At 50.4% G+C, this 27,971-nt stretch overlaps 2 protein-coding genes across 9 annotated transcripts in view; one reads left to right on the plus strand and one right to left on the minus strand.

Annotated features, from left to right (window-relative positions):
- Positions 1-576: 576 nt before the first annotated feature.
- MAVS (mitochondrial antiviral signaling protein) lies at positions 577-8,710 on the minus strand. 8 transcript variants are annotated; one of them, XM_042871817.1, is made up of 7 exons: positions 8,661-8,710; positions 8,031-8,160; positions 6,979-7,153; positions 6,335-6,591; positions 5,331-5,880; positions 4,525-4,679; positions 577-3,916 (listed from the first exon to the last, which is right to left on the minus strand). In XM_042871817.1, exons 2-7 carry the CDS (start codon positions 8,145-8,147, stop codon positions 3,245-3,247), a joined length of 1,926 nt encoding a protein of 641 aa, XP_042727751.1. In that variant the 5' UTR covers positions 8,148-8,160; positions 8,661-8,710; the 3' UTR covers positions 577-3,244. The 8 variants fall into 8 exon arrangements, with proteins under 8 accessions (XP_042727751.1, XP_042727748.1, XP_042727750.1 ...); XM_042871814.1 differs by having other exon boundaries at positions 8,031-8,266; XM_042871816.1 differs by lacking the exon at positions 8,661-8,710 and adding an exon at positions 8,584-8,655.
- A 2,630-nt stretch (positions 8,711-11,340) lies between these two features.
- PTPRA (protein tyrosine phosphatase receptor type A) overlaps positions 11,341-27,971 on the plus strand; it is a 95,757-nt gene continuing 79,126 nt past the window's right edge. Inside the window, exon 1 of the mRNA XM_042870903.1 lies at positions 11,341-11,442. The gene's annotated coding sequence lies outside the window, so the exon portion shown is untranslated. The remainder of the gene's footprint in view (positions 11,443-27,971) is intronic.

Here is a 27,971-nt window from a genome sequence, read left to right on the forward strand (position 1 = left end):
CGCCGCACCGCGCCGCGCTCCTCAACGGCCACCGCCGCAGCCACCGCCCGCAACGCGCCTGCGCCGAGCGGCGCCGAGCGGCGCCCCTGGCCCTCGGGAAGTGGGAGGGAGAAGCTTCTGAGGCGGCGTCCAATCGGAATCCTTTGCCGAACGGACCGACGGGCGGTCTGGCCAATGAGAAGCAAGGATCTGACAGAGAGCCCGCCTACAGCGTTATTGATAAGTCCAACTGTCCAATACGATACGGGAGCTCGGAACAGGGCGGGGATTAAGGAGGCCGAGAGGGGCGGGACAGTATGCGGCGCATTGGCCTATGGCGTCCCGTGGGAAAGAGTGACGCGGCAGCTAGCCAATGACGTGAGATGTCTGATGGTGGAGGCAGGCTGATTGGCAGGCCGAGTAACCATGGCAACGCAGATGGGTGCTGAGGCCTTGCGCATCCCTTCACAGCCAGGGGACAGTCGGGCATTAATTCGAGACCAAAGAGATAAATGCCTGACAGTCACTATGCCACACAGAGGCTCTGAAACATTAGATTTTCCCTCAGGTTACAAACACAGCACCCTCAAAAGTTTCGTGGAGTGGCAAACAGTTTTTATTACGTATTCCATCCTAGGTATCCCTTTTGCTGATTTCTGTCTTTAAAGTGCTACACGACAGCTAGGAAAATAGAGGCACTTCACAGCAAACACCAAGAAAAACAAATGTTTTATGTGCTAATAAATCAGGTGTGTTTTCATAGGGAGTGCAGGAGCTAAAAAGCACTGGGAAAATACATGAAGAAATCTGCAGGGAGAGAAGAGAGCCTTGGTATGGATGCTGCTGGCTTGAGATCTCCCAAACACCCTCAAAAATGGCACAGAAAGCAGCAGGAGAAGATGTAGGCCTCCTCTTTCTCATGGTGAGAACAGCCCCTGTGCCCCATCTCTGAGAAGAGGATGGAAAGTGCATTTAAAACGCCCCCTCTCATCCACGGATGGGTAAAATGCTGGGCACTGAGCAAGAAGTGAACATCTCGAGTTCGCTCTTGGGCCCTGTCAGAGCAAACTCAACCACCTCACTCTTGCATGTCTTTATTGCCCTTGTCCATTTATAAGGGAGGCATTTTGTGCATTTTGGGGCAAAGGAAAAAGTTGTCAGCCCTACTAAACCGAAGCAGAAGTCCCCCAGCCTACTGTGCTGTGACAGAACCATTTGTAATTTGGAGACCATTTACCCAAGTCAGAAGAGGCTAAATGATCTTATAGGTTGTTTCCAACCTTATGATTCTATGATTCCTCCAGACTAATAGGGTGTTAAGGCAATCAACCAAAAATAAGGCAGAGCTCTGGGAAAACCAGCACTTGGCTCAACAACCTGGGAATATGGGACTGGAAAGAGGTGGGCAGGTGCCTTCCAAAACGCATTTCCTTTGGAATATATAAGAACCCAACTCATGCAAATACTGTGGTCAGAGCAGGTGACATCCAGCACCCCAAGGATACTATTCCATCTAGAAAAGCCTCAGGACACCTCAATTCTGGACACAGAGCCATCAGAGGAGTGCTCCTGGAGCAGCCCTGGAGGAGGAGCAGCCCTTTGTCCCACCACTGGGCTCACTGACCCTCTGCACCATCAGGTCTGTGCTGAGCTCTGGGCACAACAGCCATACCCTGCAGCCAATCCCAGGAAGCTCAGCAGTAGGGACAGGTTTTGGGAAACTGTGCTGAACAGCAGGGATCCAAGGGAAATAAATTATCAAATCAAGGAAAGCAGCAGCTTTCTGGATCAGGAGTACAGCCCAGATCAGGCTTGCAGCTCAGTTGCTGCAGTGATTTAAAGCCCATAGCACCCTGGCCAGCCAGTCACATTCAAGCCATGGTTGTCCATGATACAAGCCTTCTGCTGTGCAGATCTGTCTCCACATCTCTATACTTTTTGCCCAACTTTGCCTCCTGCCATGGCTTCCATTTCCTGCAGCTCACAGGATTGCAGGGCAACCTAAAAGTCCATGCTGGTGCATTTAGAGCTTAAAAAAAATTAATAATCTCTAACTAAAATAATCCACTTTCATACTTTTGTGCCTCTGTCCTTTTGGGAGGGAGCAGGTGAGTGATGGTGAACAGCCCACAGCCATAGCAACAGAGGAAACAGGCAGCGCAGCTTGGGGTGGTTCAACTCTGCCTGGAGTTGGACATGAAGGCAAACAGCAACTAAACAGGATCGCTGCTGCCCCTGAAAGCTGTCCTGAGCTGAGGGAACCAAGGGATGCTTATTTGGGTTTGGGATTTTCTCTTATCTGGAAGTGTTGCGGCCCAATCCCCTCAAACTCTCAAGGTGATCCCTGGGAGCAGTTGGGAAATGATGGACTGAAATTTTAAACAGAATCCTCAAGATAACTCAGAACATGTGGACCACCAGCTAGCACTGATGCATGGCCTCCCTGCATCACACAGAGCTGAACCTATTTATGTCCCAACCTCGACATAAGTTTCTATCTCATTACACCAGGTACTGGGAAATGTGAGAATTACATCCACCCTCCTAGCCAGGCTCACTAAATACAGCCTGTAGATCAAAAGGCACACAGCAATCCTAGGTGAGAGCAAGTCTGGCTCATGCTGGTATTGCATGAAATTGTCTTCTGAAAGCATATGCTTAAATCCTTTCTCCCCCTGTCTGGCGGAAAGGAGAAGTGAGATTGATCCATGAGAAAGCTGCACAAGGGTATACACAACTCCTTCTGGCTCCACTGCTCCATCCCCAGGGGTGTCAGTGCTGTGTGTCAACGTCCTGGATCCTGTGCCATTTCTGACCCACAGGTGCAGGGCACGATACTCCAAAGGAAAGCACTGAAGCAGGATGAGGGCTCCTGGGAGAGGGGACAGCTTGCACACAGTCCAGCCTGGCACATCCTCATCACAGGAACATTTCTTGGCAGGAGAGGGGCCATCCAGAACCAAATGTGAAGATGAGAATGGCCAGGAAGGCTCTGATTTTGGCCTCGAGGGATCACCTCCTGAAAGACACCCTCACTGTGGGTGAAAAAGAAGGCAGCACAGACAGGAAGGTGGTTGGGAATCAGACCAAAACCCAACAGCATCACACAACCAAGGCCTCTTCCAGGAAACTTTCTGGGAAGAGATTTAACAAAGCCCCTACAGTCCCTCTAACTGTTCTTCGGGCTTCAAACATGCTGGCCAACTTCCTGCTACGAAGAGGAATCTCCCTTTGGTAGCTGTGGCATCTCATCTTCTCTCTGCTGCTATTTCTGCAATCGTCTGTATACCAGAAACACCGAAATCAGTGCAATGCCAACAGCTGGGAGGATGTACAGCAGGGATGGCCCATTGCTGTCCCCTGATGCGGGGACTTTGACCTGAGATGAGTTGGTTGCAGCATTACTTCCCTTGTTTGAGTCAGGAGAGCCTTCAAAGGGGACTGCTCCATCTTGGACATCATTGCCTGCTGCCAGCAGGGCACTGAGGTGATGTTCCACATGGACCTCGTGAGTGCCCACAGAAGGGCTGGCCCAGCTCAGGGGTGGATAAGGGCTCACTCCAGCTGCCTCTTCTCCCCCAGGGTCTGCATGAACTGCTGGAGTTGCAGACCAGCGCCCTGAGTTGGCTCTGGACTGTGCTTCTCCAGGCCTCAAGCTGTCTGTGCTCACCATGAGCGGGTCGCTGCTCAAGCCAAGGTGACTGGATGTGTTGGAACTGGGGCTGCCCAGGTATCTGGCAGCTGCCTTTTCTGGGCTCTCTCCTGCTACAGACTGGAGGGCACCTGGCTTACTGAGCTCCACGTCTTCCTCCTCGTTATCATGAGATGCCCAGATGCTGGTAGCAGAGCTCACTCGTGAGGGGGTCTTCCCAGCTGCCCCTTCAAAGCTTCCTGCAGCATTCATAGCTGAGAGGGAGGCCACCGAGGCAGAGAGCACCTTTGGAAGACAAAGAGAGGGGCAGTCTCAGCTGGGTGCTGTGGGGAGCACCCATTCAGCCTGTCTCAGGCACCCACACCACACAACCGAGCACACTTCTCTGTCATTTTCTCCAGCTACTAACAGTGTGGCTGGGCCATGAAACAACAAGGGCAGGGAAAGCAGAAGGGGTAGGAAGGTGTTGAGGCTCCGGGGAGCCTCTAGGATTTGTGAGAGATGCAAGGAGAAAGGGGAGACAAACAGGGACAGAGATGACTGGGGTGGAGATGGGCATCTGGACTGACAGAGCCAGTTCTTTCCCCCATATACCTAAGGGCTCAAGCAGAGCCACAGAATCGTTTGGGGAGACCCCAGGTGAGTTTTGGGATCAGGACCCCACTGGGATCACAATCTGATCTAAATGTTCTTTGCAACACCCACCAGCCAAAGCAGCTCTCCCAGGCATGCTCTGAAATACAACAGGACAGAAAAAGGAACACAGCAAAGAAAAACCCCTAAATAAACCCCCCATCAGCTGAAAATCTCACAGTGCAGCAAAAACCATCCTTGCCACAGGGAGTTCACAAGGACCTGAAGGAAATGCAACCAATAACTGAAAGGTCACCTACTTGCTCCTTCTGTGGCATGGAGGGGGTGCTGCTGGCTGCTTCCTCCCCAGGCAGCATTCTCTCTCGTACAGGAGGCTTCAAGGAGGTGTCACAGAATGGGGAAATATCTCTGGGTGCAGAGGTTGAGACTGAGGTGGCTGTTTCCTTCCAAACATCTGAAGGAGAAAACAAAGCACGCTGCATTAACCAGGAGAACTCAAGGTGAGCCTCTTCTCAAGGGATGCTGCAGTAGGATACATCACTTCCAGGGCAGGTTCTTACCTGCGTTCATGGGTTTTCATCTTTTTCCCTCATCACATCTCTGTGTTAATTTGCACAGAATGGGAACTGCAGCCTGTGCTCAGCACAGAGCAAGTACAAGATGTGGGCAAGGGACTGGAACCACAGAGAAGCTCAGGGCAGTTGAGCTTTCCCAGCAGCAGGTGCAGGTAAAGCAGACAGCACCAGTGCAGCCTGCACCTCAGCACTGCCAGCCTGTTCCTCTCTCTTTGAGACTGGGGTGTTCCCAGCCTGCTGAAACAGGAGGGCATGGACATAGAGCTATGAAGTTTTACATCAGAAACAAAGCAAGCACGTCTGCCAAGTATATGAGGGGAGGAACAGCATCTGGAGAGAAAACTAGGGGAAAAAAAGCAGTCAAGGTAGATGCCTGCACAAACCAGCTTCCCTGCCTTCTTAGAGGAGGTAACTGGGATCTCCTAAGAGACAGGAGCTAACAGCCATTATCAGCACCTTAAGTGACTGCAGAGCAGCACCTCCAGCCCTGCTCCATCTGAACCTGCGGACTACAAAGGAAGGAAACCCACCTCCACCTCCTTCACGCTCTCTCTCAATCTGCTTCTGCTCTACATCAAACTGCTGTTGTATAAGCAAGGGGTGGCGCACATCCACAAAGGTGCTTGGGGGCCCGTCGTGCTTGGAACTGTGCACAGCTTGTTGCTCTTGTGTCCTCACAGAGGCTGGGGGCTGCAGTCCCCCACCGCCAGTGGTCTCCACCAACCTCACAGGCAACTCACTGGAGATGTAGACGTCTTCTTGGGGCTCGTTCCTGGTTTGCTCAGGGCCAGAAGCAGCACTCAAATCCTTTGGTGGAAGAGAGCCCAGATCCAAGTTTGGCACGCCACGTTGGAGGTGGTTTGCGTTCCCAAAACACCCGTTGTCCACACACACCGGATGCCGGTGGCTCAGCCACTCCTGGCCCTGCTCAGGGGACACAGATGGTAAAACTGTGCTGGATGCCCCAGGGGTCTCCACTGCCTCTTGAAGCTCTTTGGTGGGGTATGGGACAGGTTTCTCTTTGCCATCACAGACCGTGCTCGTCATCAGCGGAGGCTGGGGACTCTTTCTTTCTGGGTGCTGGAAGAAAATGAGCTACGTTAAATCACCATGCAGCCCCACTTCAGTTAGGATGAGGGCACATGAGGCCACCAGGGTGTCTCAAAACCAAACCTGGTGACCCATGTGAGCCTGAAGACGAGTTGCACCCACTGAACAGGTCACAGAAGCAGTGGGCTTCATGTGTCAGAGAATATGGAGAGGCTGTAAGGCTGCACTTACATGCATGGAAGGGAGTAGTTACAGCCTTGTATAAATGCTATAAGAGAACAGTTGGCTGCCTCTCACCAGCAGCAGCTGCAAGAGCTCTGTGTGGAAACAGCAGACAAGGTGCCCTCTGCTTCTCCTCATGGGTGAAGCTGCCAGGCACAATGAACACACAGCAGAGGTCAGCAACAAGAGCCTAATTGTGGCATCCAAAACACCAACCCTCCAGTCCAAAAAGGATCTTTGCAGTCCCGTGTGCTCTGCTCACCGATTCCTGCACCGGTGCCCTGGCATCCAGTTCTGTGCTGGAAACATCCGAGCTCACAGCTGAGGTCGCAGTGGTGGCAGCAGCAGGTGAGAGAGGTGGATGGCCACCAGCAGATGGGTTGGAGCGTGGTGGCTCAGCCTTTGGGGTTTCTGCAGCAGAGCTTGGCCCTGAAAATGGCTTCAGGGCACCGTCAGAGGAAACAGCAGGCCAGGCAGCAGAAGCTGAAGCACTTGGAGGAGCCAAGGCAACTGGAGGAGCTGAGGCAGCCCAGGAAAACCAAGGAGACAGAAGATGAGCATGGGCCCAAAGCAGCCCTTTTCATGCCCACGCTCCACCCCCATAATAGCCAAGCCCGCAGTGCCTCTTAATTCATTTTTCCATCTCCCCTTAAGACAAGGAGAACAAGACACACAAGCCACTGTCAGCCCAAGCAGCTTTGGACAAGGAACCCTGCAGACATTCTGCCATCCCTGGGCATGTCACAGGGGCTACACATCTTTGGGGACAAGTCACAGATACCCATGGACTCCTGCACGAGACACAATTGTTGTATACGGACTCCCCACCAAGCACAGGAGCTAGACCCTGAGAGAAACAAGCATCCAAGCATGCTGGGGGGACCCAGGGGTGTTGAGGCCACTTACGGGCTTGGTAGAGGTCATAAACCTGCTGCAGCTCCTCAGCCAGGTGCCCTGCATTGTTCTGGTGCAGTGCGTTGATCAGGTCCATCACCCAGCCCTTTCGGCACTTCAGGTGCTGGTAAAATTTGTACACAGTGGCACGGATCCCCCGCATCTCCTGCCGGGTGTGAAGCTCATCCTGAACAAAACACATTGAGAAGCACAGGCTGCCTTAGAAACAGAATCACGAAATGGCTTGGGTTGTAAGGGAGCCTAAAGATCAGTCAGTTGCAACTGCTGCCGAGGGCAGGGACATTTTCCACTGCTCAAAGCTCCATCCAGGCCAGCCTTGAGCACCTCCAGGGATGAGGCACCCACAGCTTCTCTGGCAGACTGTGACAGGGCCTCATCACGTTAACAGCGAGGAATTTCTTCCTAATATCTAATCAAAATCTCTTCTAGTTTAAAGCAGTCTTTATCTTATCTCCACATTCCCTGATAAAGAGTTCCTCCCCAGCCTTCCTGTAGGCCCCTTTATGTCCTGGAAGGCTGCAGTGAGGTCTCTCTGTAGCCTTCCCTTCTGCAGGCTGAACACTCCCAGCTATCTGCCTGTCTCCACAGCAGAGTTCATAGAATCACAGAACCACAGAATGGCCTGGGTTGAAAAGGACTACAATGATGATGTAGTTTCAACCCCCTGCTCCGTGCAGGGGTCACCAACCAGCAGACCAGGCTGCCACATCCAGCCTGGCCTTGAATGCCTGCAGGGATGGAGCATCCACAGCCTCCTTGGGCAACCTGTTCCAGTGCCTCACCACCCTCTGAGTTGCTGCAACCTCTGAGCACCCTCATGACCCCATCCCAACTCACTCCAGCAACTCCGCATCTTTGTGCTGGGGGGCTGAGAGCTGAACACAGCACTGCAGATGGGGGCTCAGGCAGCAGAGCAGAGGGGACAATTCCCTCCCTCACCACTCTGGGCACACGTAAAGCAGCTGTACACCAACCCACATCATACAAACATTGGGTAGAGTGCCCACACAGCCCAGCAGCACTCAGAGCAACGGAGAATTTACCCTGTCAGCATCGGTGAGGCAGCTCAGGGAATCGACCAGCGACGCCACGTGGATGTCACAGAACCTGCTCATGTTCTTCAAGATGTGGTTGTACACTTTGTCCTCAGCAAAACCCATCGTGGCTCAGTGCCTGCAGGGACAAGGACTGAAGGTGAGCGGAGCTCAGGAGCAGAGCTGCTGTTTGCCTCTTCTCTTAGCAAGCTGGGCTGTCAACAGCAGGAAGGGCAGTCGTTGGGCTGGGGAAAGAGCACAGGGGAAATCTCACATGAAATACACATAAAATATGGATAAATGGGCAGGGTTAAGGTTTAACTCTTGGCAGAACTTCGTTTTTCCTTCATGTTGGACCCACGGCCCTGTGTTTGCACAGCTGGCTGCACTCAGGTGATTCTTTTTATCTTCAAAACGCTTTCTTTTTCCCCCCTCAATAACATTGAAACTTTCTCAAATCCAACGGAAAGAGGAAGAGAAAGCGGGCGCAGCGCCCGGCCCCAAGGCGGCAGCTTCCAAAATCCCACGGACACGAAGGAAAAGACAGATCAGGCCTCCTAACCCGGATCCCAGCCCCGGTCCACGACCTTCTCCCGGTCTCCGTCCTTCTCCCTGCCCTTATCCCGTGCCCGGCCCCACCTGCGTCGCCGCCACCTCCGCCCGTCCCGGGTCAGCGCCGAGCCCCGCCCACCACCTCGTGCACGCTTCTCATTGGTCACCGCGCCCGTCCGTCCCCGACGGAAGGGCGGTGATAGGCGGAGCCCTGGGAGGAGACACAGGCCTGGCCCGGGCCTTGGGGCCCTAATGTGGCTCGGAGCGCCCTAAACTCGAGAGTCTGGACAGGTTTAATGTTCATAGTGCTGTGTTATCATCAGCTATAAATTCCTGACGCCCCGAATCGTTCTTTGCCACCACAAATCACGGAATCACGTCATAGAATCATACCACAGAATGGCCAGGCTTGGAAGGGACCTCAAAGATCATGAAGCTCCAACCCCCCACCACAGGCAGGGCCACCAACCTCCACCTTTAATACCAGCCCAGGCTGCCCAGGGCCCCATCCAACCTGGCCTTGAACACCTCCAGGGATGGATGGGGCATCACAGCCTCTCTGGGCAGCTGTTCCAGCACCTCACCGCTCTCTCTGAAGAACTTCCCCCTGACATCCAACCTCAATCTTCCCTCCTCAACTTCAAACCATTTCCCCTCGTCCTGCTGTTATCTGCCCTTTCACAGTGTTGACTCCCCTCCTGTCTGTAGGCTCCCTTTAGGTACTGTAGGCTGCAATGAGGTCACCCCGCAGCCTTCTTTTCTCCATGCTGAACAAGCCCAGCTCCCTCAGCCTGTCTTCATCTGTCTTCTCCAGCCCTCTGATCATCTTTGTAGCCCTCCCCTGCACCCTCTCCAACAGCTCTCTGTCTTTCTTGTATTGGGAGCCCCAGGCTGTCCCTGGGTACAGTACCAAGGGTGCTGCAGATGGGGCCTCACAAGAGCAGAGTAGAGGAGACAATCACCTCCCTGTCCCTGCTGGCCACCTCTCTTCTGATGGAGCCCAGGATCCCATTTGCTTTCCAAGCTTCAAGAGCACACTGCTGGCTCATGTTCAGCTTTTCATCCATCAGGACCCCCAGGTCCTTCTCTGCAGGGCTGCTCTCAAGGGCCGCTCCTTCCTGTCTGTATGGATGCCTGGGATTTCTCCGGCCCAAGTGCCAAACCTTGCACTTTGCTGTGTTGAACCTCATTAGATTCACTCGGGCCCACATTTCAAGTTTGTTGAGGTCCCTCTGAATGGCATCCCTTCCTTCCACTGCGTCAACAACAACAACCAGAAAAAAAAAAGTCCAAATTCAGAGTCACACGTTTTCCCCAAAAGCCGTGACTTTGAGCAAGGAGAACTGCTTCACAACTCCGGGCACAAGCCGGCAGATGGCAGCAGTGTGATATGAATACAAACACGAAACGTGGATTCTCCTTCTCTGTGGATATTCCTAAATCCATCTGGAAGCTTTCGTGTGTTACCTGATATAGGGAAGCTGCTTTAGCAAGAGGTTGGATATCCAGAGGTCCCTTCCAACTCCTGTGATTCTTTAATATCCCCGTGTCATGAGGACAGGGTCCTGGAGGAGAACACTGAGCCCTCAAAGACCCAAGCTAAAACCCAGGTTTCAAACAGAGCGGGAGAATGCTGATGGAATGAGCAGAGCACAGCACATCCTGGTTGGGTCAGGTTGATGTCATTTTGTGTTGAAATAAAGGTAAAAGCTCAGCAGAAAATATTTCTCTGCCCCATAAGCAGTTTGTGAGATTGGCACCAAGCTCAGGTGGTGACTTCTGTTGCACCCACTCAGCAATCCCCATAGTGCTGCTGTATGCACCTTCATGAGCTTCCAGCTCATGACTGGGGATTTATGTGCTAAAATGGGTGGAACGTTCTATATTTAAAGGGGGCTATGAGAAGAAAGGTGGCAGAACTTCAGCAGGGTCTGTTGTGGTAGGACATGGGGAAATGGTTTCTATCTAAAAGAGGGAAGATTTAAATTGGACATAAGGAAAATGTTTTTTTACGCTAAGGGTAGCAAAGCACTGGCAAAGATTTCCCAGAAAGGTGGTGGGTGCCTCAGCCCTGCAGACACCCAAGGTAAGGCAGGATGGGGATGTGAGCACTGATGGAGCTGTGGGCATCCCTGTTCAGTGCAGGGAGTGGGACCAGATGGCCTGCAAGGGTCCCTTCCAACTCAAACCACTCTATGATTCTACCCTATTAATTAGGCGTTCCCATCCCTTCTCCGGCTTTCGGTGTGAGCAGGAGCCCTATCCCCAGCTGAGCTCGCTGCAAGCCGTGCTTTCAGCACATGGAACCCGCCTGGAAAGGACCACAGCACTACGGGATCGCCTGCCAAACTCTCGCCCCGCCCACTACCGGCCGTAGCCCCGCCCATTAACCCATCCTATTGGCACTGCCTGTTGACCCCGCCCATTGATCCCTCCCATTGGTCCTGCCATTGGTCCCACCCATTGGTCCTGCCCATCTGTCCCGCCCATCGGTCCCGCCCATTGGTCCCGCCCATTAGCCCCGCCCATTGCCCGTAGCCCCGCCCCCACTATCCCCGCCCCTCGTCCCGCCCCGCCCCTGTCAGCGGTGCGCGCCCTGCATGGAGCCGCACCATGGCGGCGGCGGCGGCGGCGGGAGCGGGAGCGGGCGGGCGGCAGCGGGGGCGCCGCTGATGGCCGGCAGCCCCGCGGCGGGGCGCTGAGAGGCGGCGTTGGACAGCGCCGGGCCCCGCACCAAACCCCCTGCGGCCGCGTCCCTTCCCTCCGTCCATGCTCCCGGCCGTCGCGGCCTCGCAGCGGAGCCGTTGGGCGGCGGCGAGAGAGGCGGGGAGAGAGGGAGAGAGCAGCGGGCCCGGCCCCGCGCCCGCAGGTGAGCAGCAGCGGCGGCGGGGGGGGGGGTTCCGCGAGTGGATCCTTTTCCCTTCTTTCCGTGCGGTGGAGCTCGGCCTCATCGTTCCGGGCTCCTGGGTTCGCTTAAAGGAAGCCCCCAAACTTTTTTTTTTGGGGGGGGGTCGGTAGCGATAAGTCGAGAGGCGACGGCCTTAAGTTGGGCATTTGGGGGTTGGTTGGGTTGCGGGGATCGTTTCTCCTCGTTTCTCCTCCGAAAGAGCTGTGATGCATTGGAGTGGATCGGGCAGGGAAACAGTGAGCGTCCCTGGAGGTGTTGGAGAAAAGGGGCAGACGTTGGTTGGGTCCGACGATGGCAAAGCTCCATCCCAACCTTCACGACCACGCTGTGCTGCTCTCCTCCCGGCCAACCTTTGCTCGTCTTTCCCCTCCCACGCCATCGAGAATGAAGAACACGACAAGAAGGAAGGCAGGCTTTTTAATTATTATCATTAATATCTTTTCCTCTCGCTAAACACCTCCTGTTAAGATCCGGAGGCATCCCAGCCCCGTGTCAGGGCTGTATGAGGAAAAATGAGAGCTGCGAGGTTCCAGCTGGGCCGTTTCGTAAGGAGGAGGGATGGGGTTCTGAGAGCCTCAGGAATTTACTCGGGGCGTTTGCAGAGCGTTTCTCTGTGCAGCTCAAATATTACTCATCCCCTCTGTGCCCGTGGTTGGTGGGAAGCTCGCTGTGTGCCTTGAAGAGGTTTGGAGGTTTGCTTTCTGGACTGGCTGGAAAAGAAACGGGCGTTGCTGTGCTCTGTCCTTTGGGGTGGGGATATCCTGGAGGGGCTTTGGAGGGGGTGTTCCAGAGTTTCTGCTCGGTGTTAGTTAGAGAAAAGAGATGTTTCCAGGGACACCGCTGTCCTGGCATTGATCTGGCTGTATTGTTTTCGAGCTAATAGGATACATGGCTCTGCTTTTCTGAAATGTCACCCTCACATAACTGATGCTTTGTGCAGCTCTGTGCCGTTGGGTCACGTCCAACGTTAACATCCTCATGGAAGAGCGTTCTGAAATCCTTCTCTCCGTGTCTCCGCTGTCTGTTCCTCTCAGACCCTCTTTGCTGGGGGATTTTGGAGGCTGAGCTCTTCAGCAGGAGGGGGATCCCAGGTCAGCAGGACGGTATGCATGGACTGAGCCATGTCAGCCACTTTGCTTTGCATGCAAAGTGCTGGGCGATGGCTGTGCAGCGAGCGTGGGAGCTGCAGGGTTTTGTATGCTGCTCGTCTCCCAGATAGGTTTGAAACCCCACGGAGTCACTATGGAATCGCTACAGTTCAATGCAGTGCTGGCAGAATACCTTTATTTTTCTATTTTTCTCCCCATGGTAACACTTTGTTCATGCTTTCTGGCCAAAACGTGGTGCCCGTATGCTTCGGCAGAGCCGCAGACAGTAGAGCAGATGCACCAGCTCCTGGCTGACACCTCCGTGTTGGTGCTGGATGGGAGGGAGGTTGGCCTTTATGGCCATTTTCTGGTCTCATTCACAAATCAGGTTTTCCTCTTAAAATAAACCAAATGCCTCTCTTTCCTGTTGCGGTGGAAATCATTTGAATGTGACCAGGTACACAGGCATCTCGGAAGCCTGCGGACAGGAAGAAGCACTAGAGCTAAGAGGTAGGAAATGTCTCTGTTTATGGCAGGGGGCTGATTCATCTCTCTGCTCTTAACTCCTTCCCTGCTGCTAGGCTGTTTTTGGGGCCATCCCATTTCGCTGCGAGGCTCAGGGAGTATCACCAGATACCAGCCTTGTTCTCTAATTGGGTCACAAAATATTTCTGCTGCCTTGCACTGGGGTTTGTGTGTTGGATTTATGTGGTTAGGGATGGAAAAGGGATTGCATGCTGTGAGCATTTCATACCTGAGCTGGATAACCAGAACATCGGCAGCCACATTAGGAAGGATTAATATTTAATATATGGGGTATGTGCCATTGTGTTTAATCACTTTATGCAGGGATTAGGAAGAGATTTCCTGATAAGTAAACGGTTCTCTGGCTGTCTGGAGTGATTTCTTGCATCTTCCTCAGGAACAGCTGCTCCCAGGTATTGCGAGCGCCTGGTCTGAACCAGCTGTGCTTTCTATTTCTCTGACAGAGAATGGCTTTCTTTCCAAGTCTTCCTTTCCGTAAACCCATAAAGCCACTGGAAGGCCTCTTCTCAGACACAGCATGTGCCACGTTACACATCTGCTCAGCTATCACTCTTGAGGTTGTACATCCTTACTGTTCCCTGGGCAGCTTCTTTCATAGAATCACAGAATGGCCTGAAAAGGACCACAATGATCATCTGGTTTCAACCCCCTGCTATGTGCAGGGTCACCAACCAGCAGACCAGGCTGCCCAGAGCCACATCCAGCCTGGCCTTGAATGCCTGCAGGGATGGGGCATCCACAGCCTCCTTGGGCAACCTGTTCCAGTGCGTCACCACTTTCTGTGTGAAAAACTTCCTCCTCATATCCAACCTAAACCTCCCCTGTCTCAGGTTTGGTTTTTTACAAAGCACACATTTGTGTGCTTTGTAGCCCAGCTGCAGTAAGACTGCCTCTCTGGTTTGCTGCAGAAGCACAGAATCATTAAGTTCAGAAAAGACCTCTAAGATCATCAGCCCCAACCCATCCCCACCATGCCCACTATGTCACATCTCTGTGGTTCTTGAACGTGTCCAAGGATGGTGTCCCCCACCACCTCCCTGGGCACCTGTGCCACTGCATCACCACTCTTTAGGAGCAGAAATCTTTCCTAATATCCAGTCTGCACCTCCCATTGTGCAGCTTGAAGCCGTTACCTCTTGTTCAAGCCAGGATGCCATCGGCTTTCTTGGCCACCTGAGCACACTGCTGGCTCACCGTGCTCAGCATCAGCACCAACAGATCCTTTTCCTCCATACAGCTTCCCAGCTGCTCTGCCCCACTCCTGTCGCACCACGCGGGGTTGTTGTGACTGTGCACCACGCTTGTGAATGTGGCCACGTGTCAGAGCAATCACAGTGGTGCTGATGGTGCTAAGCTCAGCGTGGGCAACTCCAGATCTGTGCCTGTTTCTGGATGCATGCCTGCTCGTTGGTGTGTGCTGAGCAGCGTGCTGGTTTCGCCGCAGCGCAGTCTGTGTTTATGTTGAGCAATGAGAGCTGGCTGTGAATGAATGAGCTGCATTTGTGGCCTTGGAGCTGTGGCAGCAACCAGAGTGTGATCACAGAAACCCACGTGGCGAGGATGGCCTGTGATCCCTGCGCTGACCCAAAGCTGTGATCAGTGGTCATCAGCTCTGCTTCTGCCCTGGTTACACACATAGGAGACCTCTGTGTTTACTGTGGCTGCAGTTTTGATAGCAATACTCCAGACTGCTGTGTGTGGGTTGGGTTTCAGTGTAGGAAGCCCTGGTGGCTACTGTAACAAGCACTGAGGTTGGCCACTTGCTAAAAATGATAGTGGGGACAGTTTGTTTCCACCATGTATGGCTGGAATGCCCTTTTTATCCCGCATACAGACAGATTGCTTCCTTAAGCATCAAGTCCTCTCTATTCCAGGATAATTTGTTGTCCTAATTTCCTCCTGTTGAAGCAGCTCCATTTTGTGTGCAGTAATTAATGTTAATTTGGGCCCAAGATGGAACACAAGTGTTCTGCAGCTTCAGAAGCGTTGACAAGAATGTAACCTCTGCCTCCTGCATGAGTCAGGTTGTGCCACGCCATCTCCTGCAACTCTATAGCTAAATTAGATCCTGTGTGCAAGACCAAAGGCAGACACTGCAGGTGGGAGGGAGCAGGGAGGTGGAGCTGAGGGCATATTTGGGAGGGAGAACCACGTTGCTGTGTCTTCTGGTTAGACAGCCCTGATCTCTTTTCATTTGCTTGCCAAATTCCTTCCCCTGAAATTCGCCTCTGTTTGACAAAGGCGAGGTGCAGGCATCCTTCCTGGCTTCCACTGCGATGACCCGTGAAGCACAAGATGAATAACACCACCCTGTGCTGGTAGGTTCATTGTTGCCACTGCAGGTAGTGAGAACAGAGCCTCATCCTGCATCCCTAGTTGGAATGGGACATGCCTGAGAACCCCAGCAGCCATGGGATGTGCTGCAACTGAGATCACAGAATCACAGTATGGTTGGGTTGGAAGGGACTTTAAAGCCCACCCAACCCCTGCTATGGGCTGGTTGCCCTCCACAAGATCCATAGCCTTGGGCATCTGCAGGGATGGGGCACCCACAGCTCTCTGGGCAGCAATACCAGGGCCTCACTGCACACTGAGTGAAATATTTCCCCCTAACATCTAATTTAAACGTCCCTCTTTTAGTTTGAATGGGTGCTGAGGGACGTTAAGGCCCATATCTGTAACTTGGGGGTCTGAAACATTTGCCACTCTTAACACCCTCTTACTGGTTTACCTCAGAGGCCAGATTGGAAAGGTGCTGAGGAGCTGTGGCAGCACACCAGTGTGAAAAGGAGGAGTTTGACGTGTTCAAGCTTGTGGGCTCTGTGTATCCACATGAAGTAATAGGTGACAGGAAGCCTCGGCTCAGGTATGAGCAGTGAATCAATCAGCACTGGGTTGTCCTGCAGCTGAGAGTGCCTCCTCTTTTTGGTGGCTGCCTTCCCATATCACGCCTGCTGTTTCGAAACAACCTCTCGGAGTCAGGATCGTCGGGATGATCTCAAGCCCAAGGGTTTAGCTCAGTCTGGTCTCCACCCCACCAGCAGTGACCTTGCCCTGGGGCCAGCTGAGGTTCCTGGGCCACGTGGCTCAGCTGCAAGAGGTCGGAGGTCTCTGGAGTTTGCCCATATGCTTGCCCTCACTGAGTGCTTATGCAAGAAATTGGGATCTCCTGACTACAGGTAACGTGGAGAGGGTTCCCAAGGCTTGTATCAAGCATCCCCAGCACCCAGTTTTTCCTCTTACTTTGCAGCATGCAGCTTGGTGTATGCACACATTCTTGCCTTTACCTTTGTGGGAAGATCAGCGATCAGTGGTGATGTGTATGGGATGGGGTGGAAGGAGAGTGGGTAGCTTTGGGGCTTTTTGGGATATTGCTGCCCTTGGGAACACTGATAACAGCTGCAGTTCCGTGATGGGGCTGTGTGATGAGCCTCACAGTGCTTGCAAAGGGATCCTCCTTTCTCTCTGCGTTTGTGTGGGGTCCATCCCTCGCTTGAGATCCTGCTGTTCAGAGTCAGTGTCTTGATTTGTACTCTGGGAATTTCAAACACTTCATTCACAAATTGCAGCTGGCTGAGGGGTGCTATTACTAATTTGTGTTAGTAAATTACGTCATAGTTCATGTTAGAGAGCTTTCTGCAGCCAGGAAATCTGTTCCTGGCCTCGATGTGCATTACACCAGCCTGAAGTCCTGCTATTAATCACAGCAATGGCTTGCAGGCAGCCGGGCATCTCTTAGCTCACCCTGTGAAACAGCAATCTTGTCCTTGTGGGCTTTCTGATAAGCAGTATTGTGATAACTGATGATGTGACCCAAGGAGAGGTGGGGAAGGTTTTCAGTTTACTCAGCCCTATCCGTGGAGAAGGTGGAGGAAGGAGTGACGTGGCCAAGTGATGTCCCTGCTGCAACTTCACACCCACCTCCTAGAAGGTGCTAACACCACAAACACCGAGCCTGAATGATGAGTGTGAGATGAATAGAAATGAATTGGGAATGAATAATAAATTGGAAAGCACGGATAATCCTCAAGATTTTCTCTTGAGGGGACTTTAAACCTATTTAGTTACAGACAGAGAGATGTTTTTAATCCCAGTCGCCGTGTAGAATTTGCATTTTCATTCAGATGGCAGGTTGGGAAGCCGTGGCTCAGTGGTGGGGGCTTGTTCTTAGGCACTGGTAGCTGGAAAACAGTTGGTGAGCTTTGGTTTCTGAGGTTAAATTATTTTCTAAGGTTATGTAGGGGAGAAATGGGAAGACTGTTTTCACAATCAGCATTGTTTTAGTTTGAGGTTTTGTGTATGGTTTTCCTACATTCTGATTTTGCTCCTCTCAGTCTCCCATTACAAGGCAGTGGATCTGTGTATTCCTGTTTGTTCTTCCATTGGTTTAACCTTTGGAGGCTCGTTGATTGGAACAGTTTGGTTCTCACCTTTTGATAGTTTGATTCAGTTTGGGACAGAATGCTTAAAATCACTTTTTATAGCCTTTCAGGTTGCTTCGTTAACGTGCTTTGCAGTGCAGCTTTCCCAGCAATTGCTGACATGAGGACTCTGTGCTGTGTGTACTGGAAACTTATTGCAGCCCAGCAGGTCAAGGAACACGATGTAGAACAGGGATTTAATGGATCTGGTTGCTGAAATCTTGTCTGCCAAAATGCCATCCTCTAGCATTGGAGACGTATTGCTGGACCACTGAGACGGCCTCTTTATATTTTATATTGAATTTTTCTTGCTCTGCTGCTTCATTAAGGCAACGCAGCATCAGAACTGCAAGTAATTAATGACAAACGTGGACATCACCCAAGAACCAGCTTTAATTGATACATGGAGGTCTTTTCCCCATCTGCATCCAACACAGAAAGATCTTCTCAGGGTAACTGTGCCATGCCAGTGGTGGCTGTGCCTGGTCCTATCCTACAGGTGACACTGCCCATGTCACTTCAGCCTCTATTGCCACTCTCACAAGCTGTCCCTGGAGACCCTGCACACAGCAGGGGGGTTGAAACTAGATGATCATTGTGGTCTTTTTCAACCCAGGCCATTCTAGGATTCTATGAAAGGAAGGCTGAAGTAACGGGAACTGCTGAAATAACAGGACTGGAGCATTCTTGCCTCTTTATCTCCCCTTCTCCAGCATCTCCAATGGCACGAAGCCGCAGAATCACAAATCCTCCCTCCCAGGAAGATGCTTTTTGGCCATGACTACATTAAGAGGTTTTTCCCCTGTCCTTTGATCCTATGGACTGGCTGCCATCCTCGAGATGCGGGTAGAACTGACAGCACGTGTGATTCCAGAGAAACAGGCTGGGCAATTGCTTTGTGTGAGATGGAGGATGGGGGCATGGTTTCAGACTAAAAGAGGGGAGATTTAGATTGAACACAAGAAAAAAGTTTTTTAGATAAGGGTGGTGAAGTGCTGGAAAAGGTTGCCTTCCTCAGACTGCGACACAAGCTCATCTCTTGAGCTTGGACTGCCAACTCGTGTCTCTGCATTCTGAGAGCTGTCCCATCAATTCCTTTTGTCCAAGGTAAGATGGTTTTTCAAGTACCCATCGAATGAGTCTTTTGGAGCTCTTTTGGGGACCTTTTGGAGCTCTTTTGGGGACCTTTTGGAGCTCTTCAGCCTGTTCTCATGCTTACCCTGCAGCCCCAGTTTATCTGTGGTCATTTTGCCTGTGGTTACAAATGACCCCATCAGACTCTAGTGTTAGGTGTTACATTGGAATCAATTTTCTCATTGCTGATAGCTGGGACCTAGTATTGCTTTGAAGAAAGCACTACAGTGGATTAAATGCTCCAAAGCCTATGAAGAATTTGAACTATCTGAAGTGCATTCTCCCTTTGGATGTTCTAAAAGTTGTTTCTGTGTTGGATATGACACCAAACTCCATCTCTGTGCTGATCCCAGCAGTAGAAGCATTTGGCAGAAGGGAGAGGCCTGGTGCATTGGAAAGTAATGGTATGGGGGAAAAGAAAAGAGCCACTTGAATGCATTTCTGAGCACAGTTTTGGTCTATCCTAATTTGGACCTAGCTTAGAAGTTCCTGGTTTTCCTCCTGTCTTTGCTTCAGCTGCCAAACTCTTCCTCCTCACTCTGTCTTCAACTCCAGGTCTGCAAATGGGGCCACAGAAGATGCTGTGGATCCGTTTTCATCCATTTTTACCTCCCTACTCTGAACTGTTCTTGGATCCTGCCTCTCCATTGAGTTCTTGAGCATGTGTCCATGTCCAAGAGCCAAAAGGAGGTCTTGTAATGAGGTATCTACAGGCAGAAAGTTTGGCAGTACCCATCTGGCCCTTTCTTTGCCCATTCTCCTTTCCTTTTAAGAATCTATTCCATAAATTGTGTTCACAAAAATCGCACTTGTGTTGAGCACTTGCTCACTTCATTCTTCTACTTGTAGTTTTCCTCTGAGCAGCGTTGCTTTTTAGCACCTTCGAGTGCAAAGGTGCCTAGTTGTCAAGTCTTCCCTGGCTTCAAACAGAGGAGCTGAAAATCCTTAATATTTCTTTCTTTGAGCTCTCTTCCATGAACTCTCCTGCCATTCCCATTTATTGATGCCTGCCTTATTTGCAGGCTTTTGTGCTTGGGAAGGGGCTGGGGTGAGTATTCCTGTTGGATCAGACCAGCCTGCTTGCTGTCTGGGGAGGGAAGGATGCAAAATTAAATATGAATTTGTGCTTCTCTGGTTGCTGGAGTGCTGGCTTTTGAAATACACTAAGCCTCACATCTCTTCTCCAAGGAGAAGATGTCTAATGCCTAACGACGCCGCTGCTTCCCACTCGAGCCGCCTAATGCTTGATATGAAAGAGATTTACTTGTTCTGAAGTGGGGCTCATTCAGTTCCATTTATATAATGGGCAGCTGAAAAAGCAACACTTCTCCTTTTTTTTCCTAGCAGGCAACACACTGCGGAGGATTCATTATTAATAATTAGATGCCAAACCTTGACATCCTTGAAGGCCAGACGTGGCTGATTTCAGTGATTCACTCCTGTGCTGTGACCTCCTCTTGCCACCAGCTGAGCCTATTTCACCGTTGATATTTGTGCTTAATATCTGTACTTTCTGCTTAATAACTGGGGGTCAAACCCTGTCTCATCATAGCCAGGTGTTCTCCTCTTTTAAAATGGAGCAGGGGTTTGGTGGAGTTCAGGCACACCATCACTGCTTCAGGAGTTAATTCTCAGTGGAGCAGGCAGTGCTATTTTCCCACTGTCAATAGGAAATCAAGGTGTGCGTAGAGCTGATAAGCTGTCACGTGGCAAAGGTGAGATGGAGTAAGATTGAGGCATTCTTGGTTTGGAAAGACTGCTTTGTTGTTCCATCCATCCTGTAGGTGTTGGACCACGTCTGGCACAGGGTGGGACAGCCTGGGCATGGGGAGCTGAGGAAGGGAGCACTCCTGCTGGTTGCATCCTTTGGTTTTTGGCTATCCAATGTGAGGGGACTCTGAGTGAGCTGCAGCCAAATGTGTGACCCTGATGGGTGCCCTTTCTGTCCTTTTGGTAGAAAATGTGGAAACCAGATGTGACCCAACAATGCTATCTTGTTTAACTATTTAGATCCAGATGTTTCCAGCTTGTAGTGGTAATTTGCACTTAGGGTTATACAAAAGCTACATCTTGCAAGATGCTTTGCAGCCTTTGTATCCAGGAAGAGGAGGTCGAAGCTACTATAACTTTAGTCTTCTGCTCCATGACTTTCCTCAGCCAAACATCTCTTGCATCCAGAGGAGATGCGAGTCTAAAAATCTCCTTTATGTGGGTAAGATTTTACTTCACTAACTGGATGAGAAGATTGAAAAGCAAGAGGAAGAAGTCTGTTTTAAAAGTAGTGAGCATTTCAGGGTAAGTACTTCTCAAGGGCCTTGCATCATGTGCTTTTTAAGACCACATGGATGGCTTTCTGTAAGGGATGCTTTTCCCTAGAGGCTGCACATGCCTTTCCTGCATTTTATTGGCGTGTGAACACTGAGCTCTGAAAGACTTGTATTAATTTTTCTAACTCCATTTGAAAAGCAAGCTGTTCTTCCAGCCTCCTGCAGCAGAATCTGTGTGACAGGAGATGCTGCAGTCAGGCTGCCCCGATAATTGCATTTTTAATGTGAAAGACAGAGCAGAGCTTCAAATTCTCATCCTCGACAGGCTCTGCGGGGACGAAAGCTAAAAAGCAAAACCCAAAAAAAAAGCAAAAAAAAACCCCACATTACTTTTGACATTTGAAATTGGTCTGGGCAGAACATTAGGAAACAACGTACTCTAGGGGACAGGATGATCTAATAGATCTGTCTTTAAAGAAACAAGCTCCCGTGGAAACTCGTTGCTGTGCCTATTCCAAAGCACTGGCTGCTGCCCTGGTTTCCCCCTGTACCAGCTCAGAGTAGTCTCACAGTTCTGGTTAAACTTCTCTTGTACCTGTGTGCACTGTCATACAGTAGCAGCTTATCTGGCATTGACTGTATCCTCTCTGCCTCTTGAGCCTTTAAGGTTGCTGAAAGATTTGCTTTCGTGAAATTCACCCATAGCAATGAAACCCTGCAGCTTCCTGACCTGAGAAAAACCAAAGAACTGCCATCTTGAGCAGACTGAGTTGTATTGGTGTTTGGGTTTTTGGTTGGGATAAATGACTCAGCCTGTCTGTGAGCACATCAGGACTATCAGCAACATTTGGTCAATGGTTTCCTCTTGTTCTGGAGGCCTGTGACTGACCATAGAAATTGTCCTTGCCTCTTTCCTAATGCTTGTTATAAAGTGGATGTTTCCAGCTTGCAAAACTATGGAGAAAGAAGGAAAAGTGCTCTGCTAGGCTGTACTGGTTTGAGGGGCAAGTTTTCTGTTCCCTATGCTCTTGACCCCAAGTGCTACGCTGGCGATTGGAGCTTGGTGATCCTTGAGGTCCCTTCCAACCCCAAGCCATTCTATGATTCTCACAACTTATAGATGTAAAACCTCTCAGCCAGTAGTAATGGGACACAGGAATCTTTTTGCTCTTGCCATTTTTCAGGGGAGCACGGATGTTGCTTCGATACAGAACTTGCCATTTACTGAACTCACTTAGGTGTTTCTCATGGCACGCCTGGATCTCAGCACACCTGCTGTAATTGTGATGTTAAGCTGACTGCACCTCCTCCTGACCTCCTTTCCATTTCCTTTCAAGTTGCAGAGCAGCTTAATTGTGTTGCTGCTGATGCTTGGTGTTCTCCATCTCGCGTCTTGTCTTGCCTCCTCCACTGACCTGTGCTTCAATGGGGTTTCCTGCTTCCTCGGTTTTTTTACTCATTAGTTCCTTTTTGTTGAGACTTTTAGGGCACAGAATCATAAAATCTGGGTGCTTTGTGCTGGTGGGACTCTGTGCTTTGTCTCTTCTCTGCCATTCATTTCCAGGAGGAGCACCAGGAAGACACAAGGATGAAGCTCTTGTCTAAAGCTGATCTTTGGGAGTTGTAACTCTGAGTGCTGACCATAGGGAGGTACAGCTACTCCACAAATAAATCATTATAAATCATCCTTTACTCCAGCACTTCATTTGAGTTGATTGCAAAGTCACTTAAAGCGTGACAGAGTAAATAATGTCAGCATTTATGAGGTTATGGCCCTGCAGGAAGATAAGCACTTATCTAGGGCCGTGGAGAGCAGCTGGCTGTGAAGAGTTATGGCAAACTCAGATAGAAATATTGTATTTCTAGGCTTTGGGGGACCATCCTTTGCACACAGGACAGTGGTATCTTCAGTTGTTCATCCCTTCTTCCTATAAGAACATAAGGGTTTGTGGTGATGCCATAGGGGAACATATGTGCCTGGGTGCTGAAGGCACGCCGTCAGCTTGTCAGCACACGAGAACATCCGTATGGAAAAGGGTGCTTGTGGATATGGGAAACATCGTGACTGAAGTCAAAGCAGATGGGATGCACAGACTAAACCAGCCTGTCGAGTTTGTGCTTTATTAATTAGACGTGTTATCGAGAGTCATCTGTATTTTCTTTCCTCTTCTCTTTTCAAACCAGTTCTTCTGCTTCTTTGCCCGCCGAGTACTAATGAGGAGCAGAGTTTGAGTCTGGAAGGTTTGTATGGCAGTGCTTGTTTGTATCAGTGTGTATGAACACGGGAAGCCAGGGTGAGAGCTCAGGGGAGCTCTGAGTTGCAGGCATCGTCAGACTTGAGCTGCTGGTGCTGCCTCTGTAGCATCTTCCCCTACGTGCCATCACCTCAGTGATGGCCCCACATCAGTAGGGCTGAGCTGTGCAAGTTGCTGTAGGATATTTTGCATGTTAGAATCTTACTTGGATGGCTCCAGGTTGTGCCCAGTACCTCAAAGCATGGCCCTGGGCAGCACTGAGCAGAGCCCAACTCCATCCCATTGTACCTCCATGCCAGGATTTGTGGCCATGGGTGAGATCCCCCTGAGCCTCCCCTGCAGCAGAGCTGCTCCAGACCCTGCAGCACCTCGGTGGCCCTACACTGGGCTCTCTCCAATATGTTTAGCCCTCCTGTACTGAAAGTGAATTGATGGGTCTTAGATCTGGTCTGTCATGAGCATTCTGACAGCATCGGATACATACTAGTTTTTAGGAGCTGAATATGGAGCAGCTGGGAGCCGGGGATCGATGCTGCCTTTCGAATTTCCATCACCCAGAGGTGTTCCCAGGTTGGTATCCTAAATGGCAGTGCCACTTATCTGCCTGCAGAAGGTGACATGGATCATAAAACCCTTTGAGCATGACGTGACCACATCTAACGTGGGAGCTGCTGCAACCTCACAAAGCCAATGCTGGCTGAGGGAAGCACATGTCAGACCCATGCTTTGGGGACGTGGTTTAGTGGGCATGGTGGTGATGGGTTGATGATTACACTTGATGATCTTAGAGATCTTTCCCAACCTTAATGAATCTATGATTTGTTTCCCAGCCTGCTGGTTAGAGGGGATTCTGCTCATTAGCCCTTGACAGATGGGTGGGAAGTGGCTGTCCGTGGTCGGTGTGGCAGCTGGCTGTGATGCTGCACAGATCCCTTCCAGCAGGACGAGGGATGGCTGTGTCCAAGACTCTTCCCTTGCACATACCTCTAATGTATGTTCCCCTTGAAGTCCTTTCCCCAGGTGTGCATGCCTTTATGCCTGCACAGCGTCTCCCTTGTTAATAGGATACAAGTTGGCTTCCATCGGTGAGTTAATTGGGTCCCTGGGTGTGGGGATATTTCCTGCTGCTGTGTCTTTTTTTTTCTCTAGAGCTCTGCATCCACCTCAGGTGCTTTGCTGCTGGTGGAGATGCGTGGTGCTTCATTATCTGCTGAGCCTGAAGGCAGCAAAGGTTAAGTCACAGCTAACCCTCCGGGACTGCCTGCAGGCTGGGGGGCTCATGCTCAGAGTCACTTTAATTGCAGCACATTTATTGTGATTACTGTAAACAGAGCAGGAGCTCTGTAAGCCCCTTTATAAGCTTCATCCTCAGCTGAAAAAAAAACTGAGTCGGATGCTTCCTCTTCAGCTTGTTTCAGACTTGAGTAACTTTGCCTCTAACATGTGTTTGAGGTTGATTCTTGCATCTGAAAGCAAGCAGCCCTGTTGCTAGGGGGAGGGAAAAGCCTCTGGAACGCTTATCTTCAGCAGTCCAAAACTGTAGATAACATTGAGTCACTGTTGAAAGCCTCAAAGCAAAACAGATGTTGGGTTTCTAGTGACTAAGTATTAAAGGTGCAAGATGAGCATCGTGTGTCTAGTTTTAACTGAAGTGTTTAATTTGTGGTTGGCAGCTTAGGCAGAGCATGAGCAAACAAGGTGCCAGGCAATAACAAGAGCCAGGGAATATCCTAAAATGAAACCTGTGAGGAGTCCTGAGAAAGAGGAGCATCCCCAGAATTCCTTCCTGGATGGGTGCATTAACCCTGTGTATTTTGTGATGTGGAAACTTGGATGGTTGGCTGCTTAGCATCGTGGCATTGGGAAGGATGGCTGAGCCATCGCTTCTCCCAGCTCATGGGGACAGCAGGGCTGCATCCTGGGGCTGTAGCAGAGCTTAGCTGCACGTATAGTTGGCTTTTGAGATATCTCTTCTGATGGTGCCTTCCTCTATAGGTTTGCTTGGGAGCTTGTAAGCTGAGCTTTTAATCTTTCATTCAACTTGAAGGGTAGAGGAGCAGACATCAGCCCTTTTTGGCGCCTTATTTCGTTTCATTCTTGCATTTAATTGTTCTTGATTGGGCTCTTAAGACTTTCTCTGCCAAGATCAGGAAGCTGCAAATTAAAATAATTACCAGGGTGATGGAAGTAGAGAGGCCAGCAGATTCCAAGCCTCTGTGCAGAGGAGTGAGTTGGGTCTGACCTGCTCTCCTGGGACATGCTGGCCTTCAAAGGTTAATTTTACTTCCAACTTGTGACCACGAGTAATCCATTCCTGCTGGTGGGGTCGGTCTCTTCTTCCAGTTAACTGTGATGACAGGGGATGGTCTCAAGTTGTCCCATGGGAGAGTCAGGTTGTATATGAGGAAAAATGTCTTTTCCAGAAGATGTGCACTGACACAGCTCACCGAAGAGTGATGGAGCCACCATCCCTGGAGGTGTTCCAGATCCATATGGCACTGAGGGACGTGGTCAGTGGGCATGGTGGGGTGGGTTGGGGTTGGACTGGGTGATTTCAGAGGCCTTTTCCAACCTCAGTGACTCTGTGACACAGGGAGATTCAGGTTTCCCTGTAGGATACAGCGATGGGTTGAACCTTCTGTAGGGAGATGAGTAGCTGCAGAAATCCAGCTAGATTTGAATCACAGAGCACTTCATGATCACAGCTTGCTGGTGGATACAGTGGCGTCCAAACAAGAAATGGCCAGATAATTGCTCTCTTGCTGCTCTGAATTAACTTTTTTTTGAAATTTCTACCTGCCACTGTGAATGCTGGGATGGTTTTTAAGCAAAGCTCTTTCAGAATGGCATTTTTAGTGCTTTTTGTAAGGGTGGAAGGAGGGATGGAGCCCTCCACTTTAGCAGCAGTAATCTATCTCTCACAAGTTGTGATCTGTGTGCCCACCTACCACTGAAACACAAACTAAATAGAGATTCGTGCAAGGGCAAGAAGCGTTTTGGGTGTAATTGTTGGTAGACCTTTACTTTCATCATTTGGGTTTCACCCAAGAAAGTAACTAAACAATAGTGTGGTTCACTTGGGTGAATTTATTATGAGCTCTGACTGTGCTCTAATTTGATGTTTCTGGCAGCTCCGTGGGGGCTTTTAAAGCCTCCTCTGTAACATGTTCCTGGCTTTGTTAATACAAATGGAAGGGAGAGGAGCACGGTGCCCCAGTGCTGGACCTTCCAATGGGTTCCTTTCCATTGGCCTTGAGCATCTGCTTTCATAACCCTTCCCTTGTGCATGGGTTGGGGTTATCCCAAGCCCACATTGACTGGGCTGAGCTGGGAAACTGATCGCATCCATCATCTGAGCAAGGTGACGTTGGTGGAAAGCGTCCAACCAACTATAATCAGATGCCCTCAGTTGTATCAGAGGTTGGGTTTGGGGCAACTTCTGGGCCATGGGGGGTGAAAAACCAAACCTTGTCCAGAAGCATAGTGAAAACTCATGGCTCATTGAACGCTGCATGCTGCCCCACAAAGCCCTGTGTCATGGGTGAGGTCTCGCCGTGAAGTCATCGTGGCTTTTCCCCATGTATTTCTCTCTTGTTCTCATTAGTTTACCCGCCCGTAATTGGGCTGTGATTTACCATCAGCTCTTTAGGGAAATCTGTCACAGTGCTGTATAATAGGGTAATAAAAGTGTAACTGCTTAGCTTTAATGTGTCAAAATTGCCCATTTAAAATAGAACATTGGAGCCGTGAGAGTCTGTGAAACAGCTAAGGCTTGAGTGGGGAGGGAATATGGGTTAATGGACCACAGCTAGAACTGGGGGAAAACCCTTCCAGTTTGGGTCTGAGGGAACAGTTTATCTGCTATGGTTAAATTGCTCAAGCATTGATCCTTTTTCCATAGCTGTTTCAAATAAGCCACTCTAAAAAGCTTCAGTGTTTCTGGCCTCAGGAAGGGTGTGGGTATTTTTCCCCCATACTCAAATCAATGGTAACTTTTCTCACCTTCTTCCCTCTGTTCTCTATTTGTAATATTTGCCCTATTGTTGTAAACGACTGCTTGGCCCCATCCCAGAGCAAATGCCAACTGCAATTCTGTGTTATAGGGGAGCTGAGGTCTGGTAAGTTGGCTGTATGCTGCATGTCTGTGGCTGGGGACACGGGGTCTTAGTGATAGAACCTGTTTGGAGATAGGATTTGTGGAAGGTGAAATACGAGGGGATTACTCCACGTTGCTGGGAGGCTTCAGTCCAGTGATTTATACTGCAGACTCTCCCTCTGAAGTCAATGAGATTTGCAAAGCGTGTAAATCACTATGGAATTTGGCATTTTCCTAGGAAAATAGGGAATATTTTCTTGCTTGCATATAAATTACTTGTAATAAGACTCTGCAGACACGACTGATCCTTCTAATCGCACCGTTGCTCTTTGCAGTCCCAAAGTTACTCTTTTTCTCCTCTCCCTTTAAATCACTGTACAAAAATGAAATCAATATAAAAGCAGCAGAGGTGTTTGAGCTATCTCAGACCAACCCGGCCTCATCACAACGCAGCTTGTGTGGTTTGGTGTTGAGATGTGTGGGAGGTGTGGTGAGCTCTGGTTGAAAATGAAATCTAAAACTGGGAAGAGCAACACACAGAAACTGAACGTGCGTAGAACTGAATGGCTGAGAAAATAACTGGGTCCCATTAAACTCGTTGCCAAGGGAATAATCCACTTGTCTCTTCCACCAGCTCAGGGGAATTGTTTTTGTTTTCATTCCTCCTTGCTAACTTACTCACA

The sequence above is a fragment of the Lagopus leucura genome, unplaced genomic scaffold (genome assembly GCF_019238085.1).
Source record: "Lagopus leucura isolate 7727_CA_CO unplaced genomic scaffold, USGS_WTPT01 Super-Scaffold_100004, whole genome shotgun sequence".
NCBI lineage: Eukaryota > Metazoa > Chordata > Aves > Galliformes > Phasianidae > Lagopus > Lagopus leucura.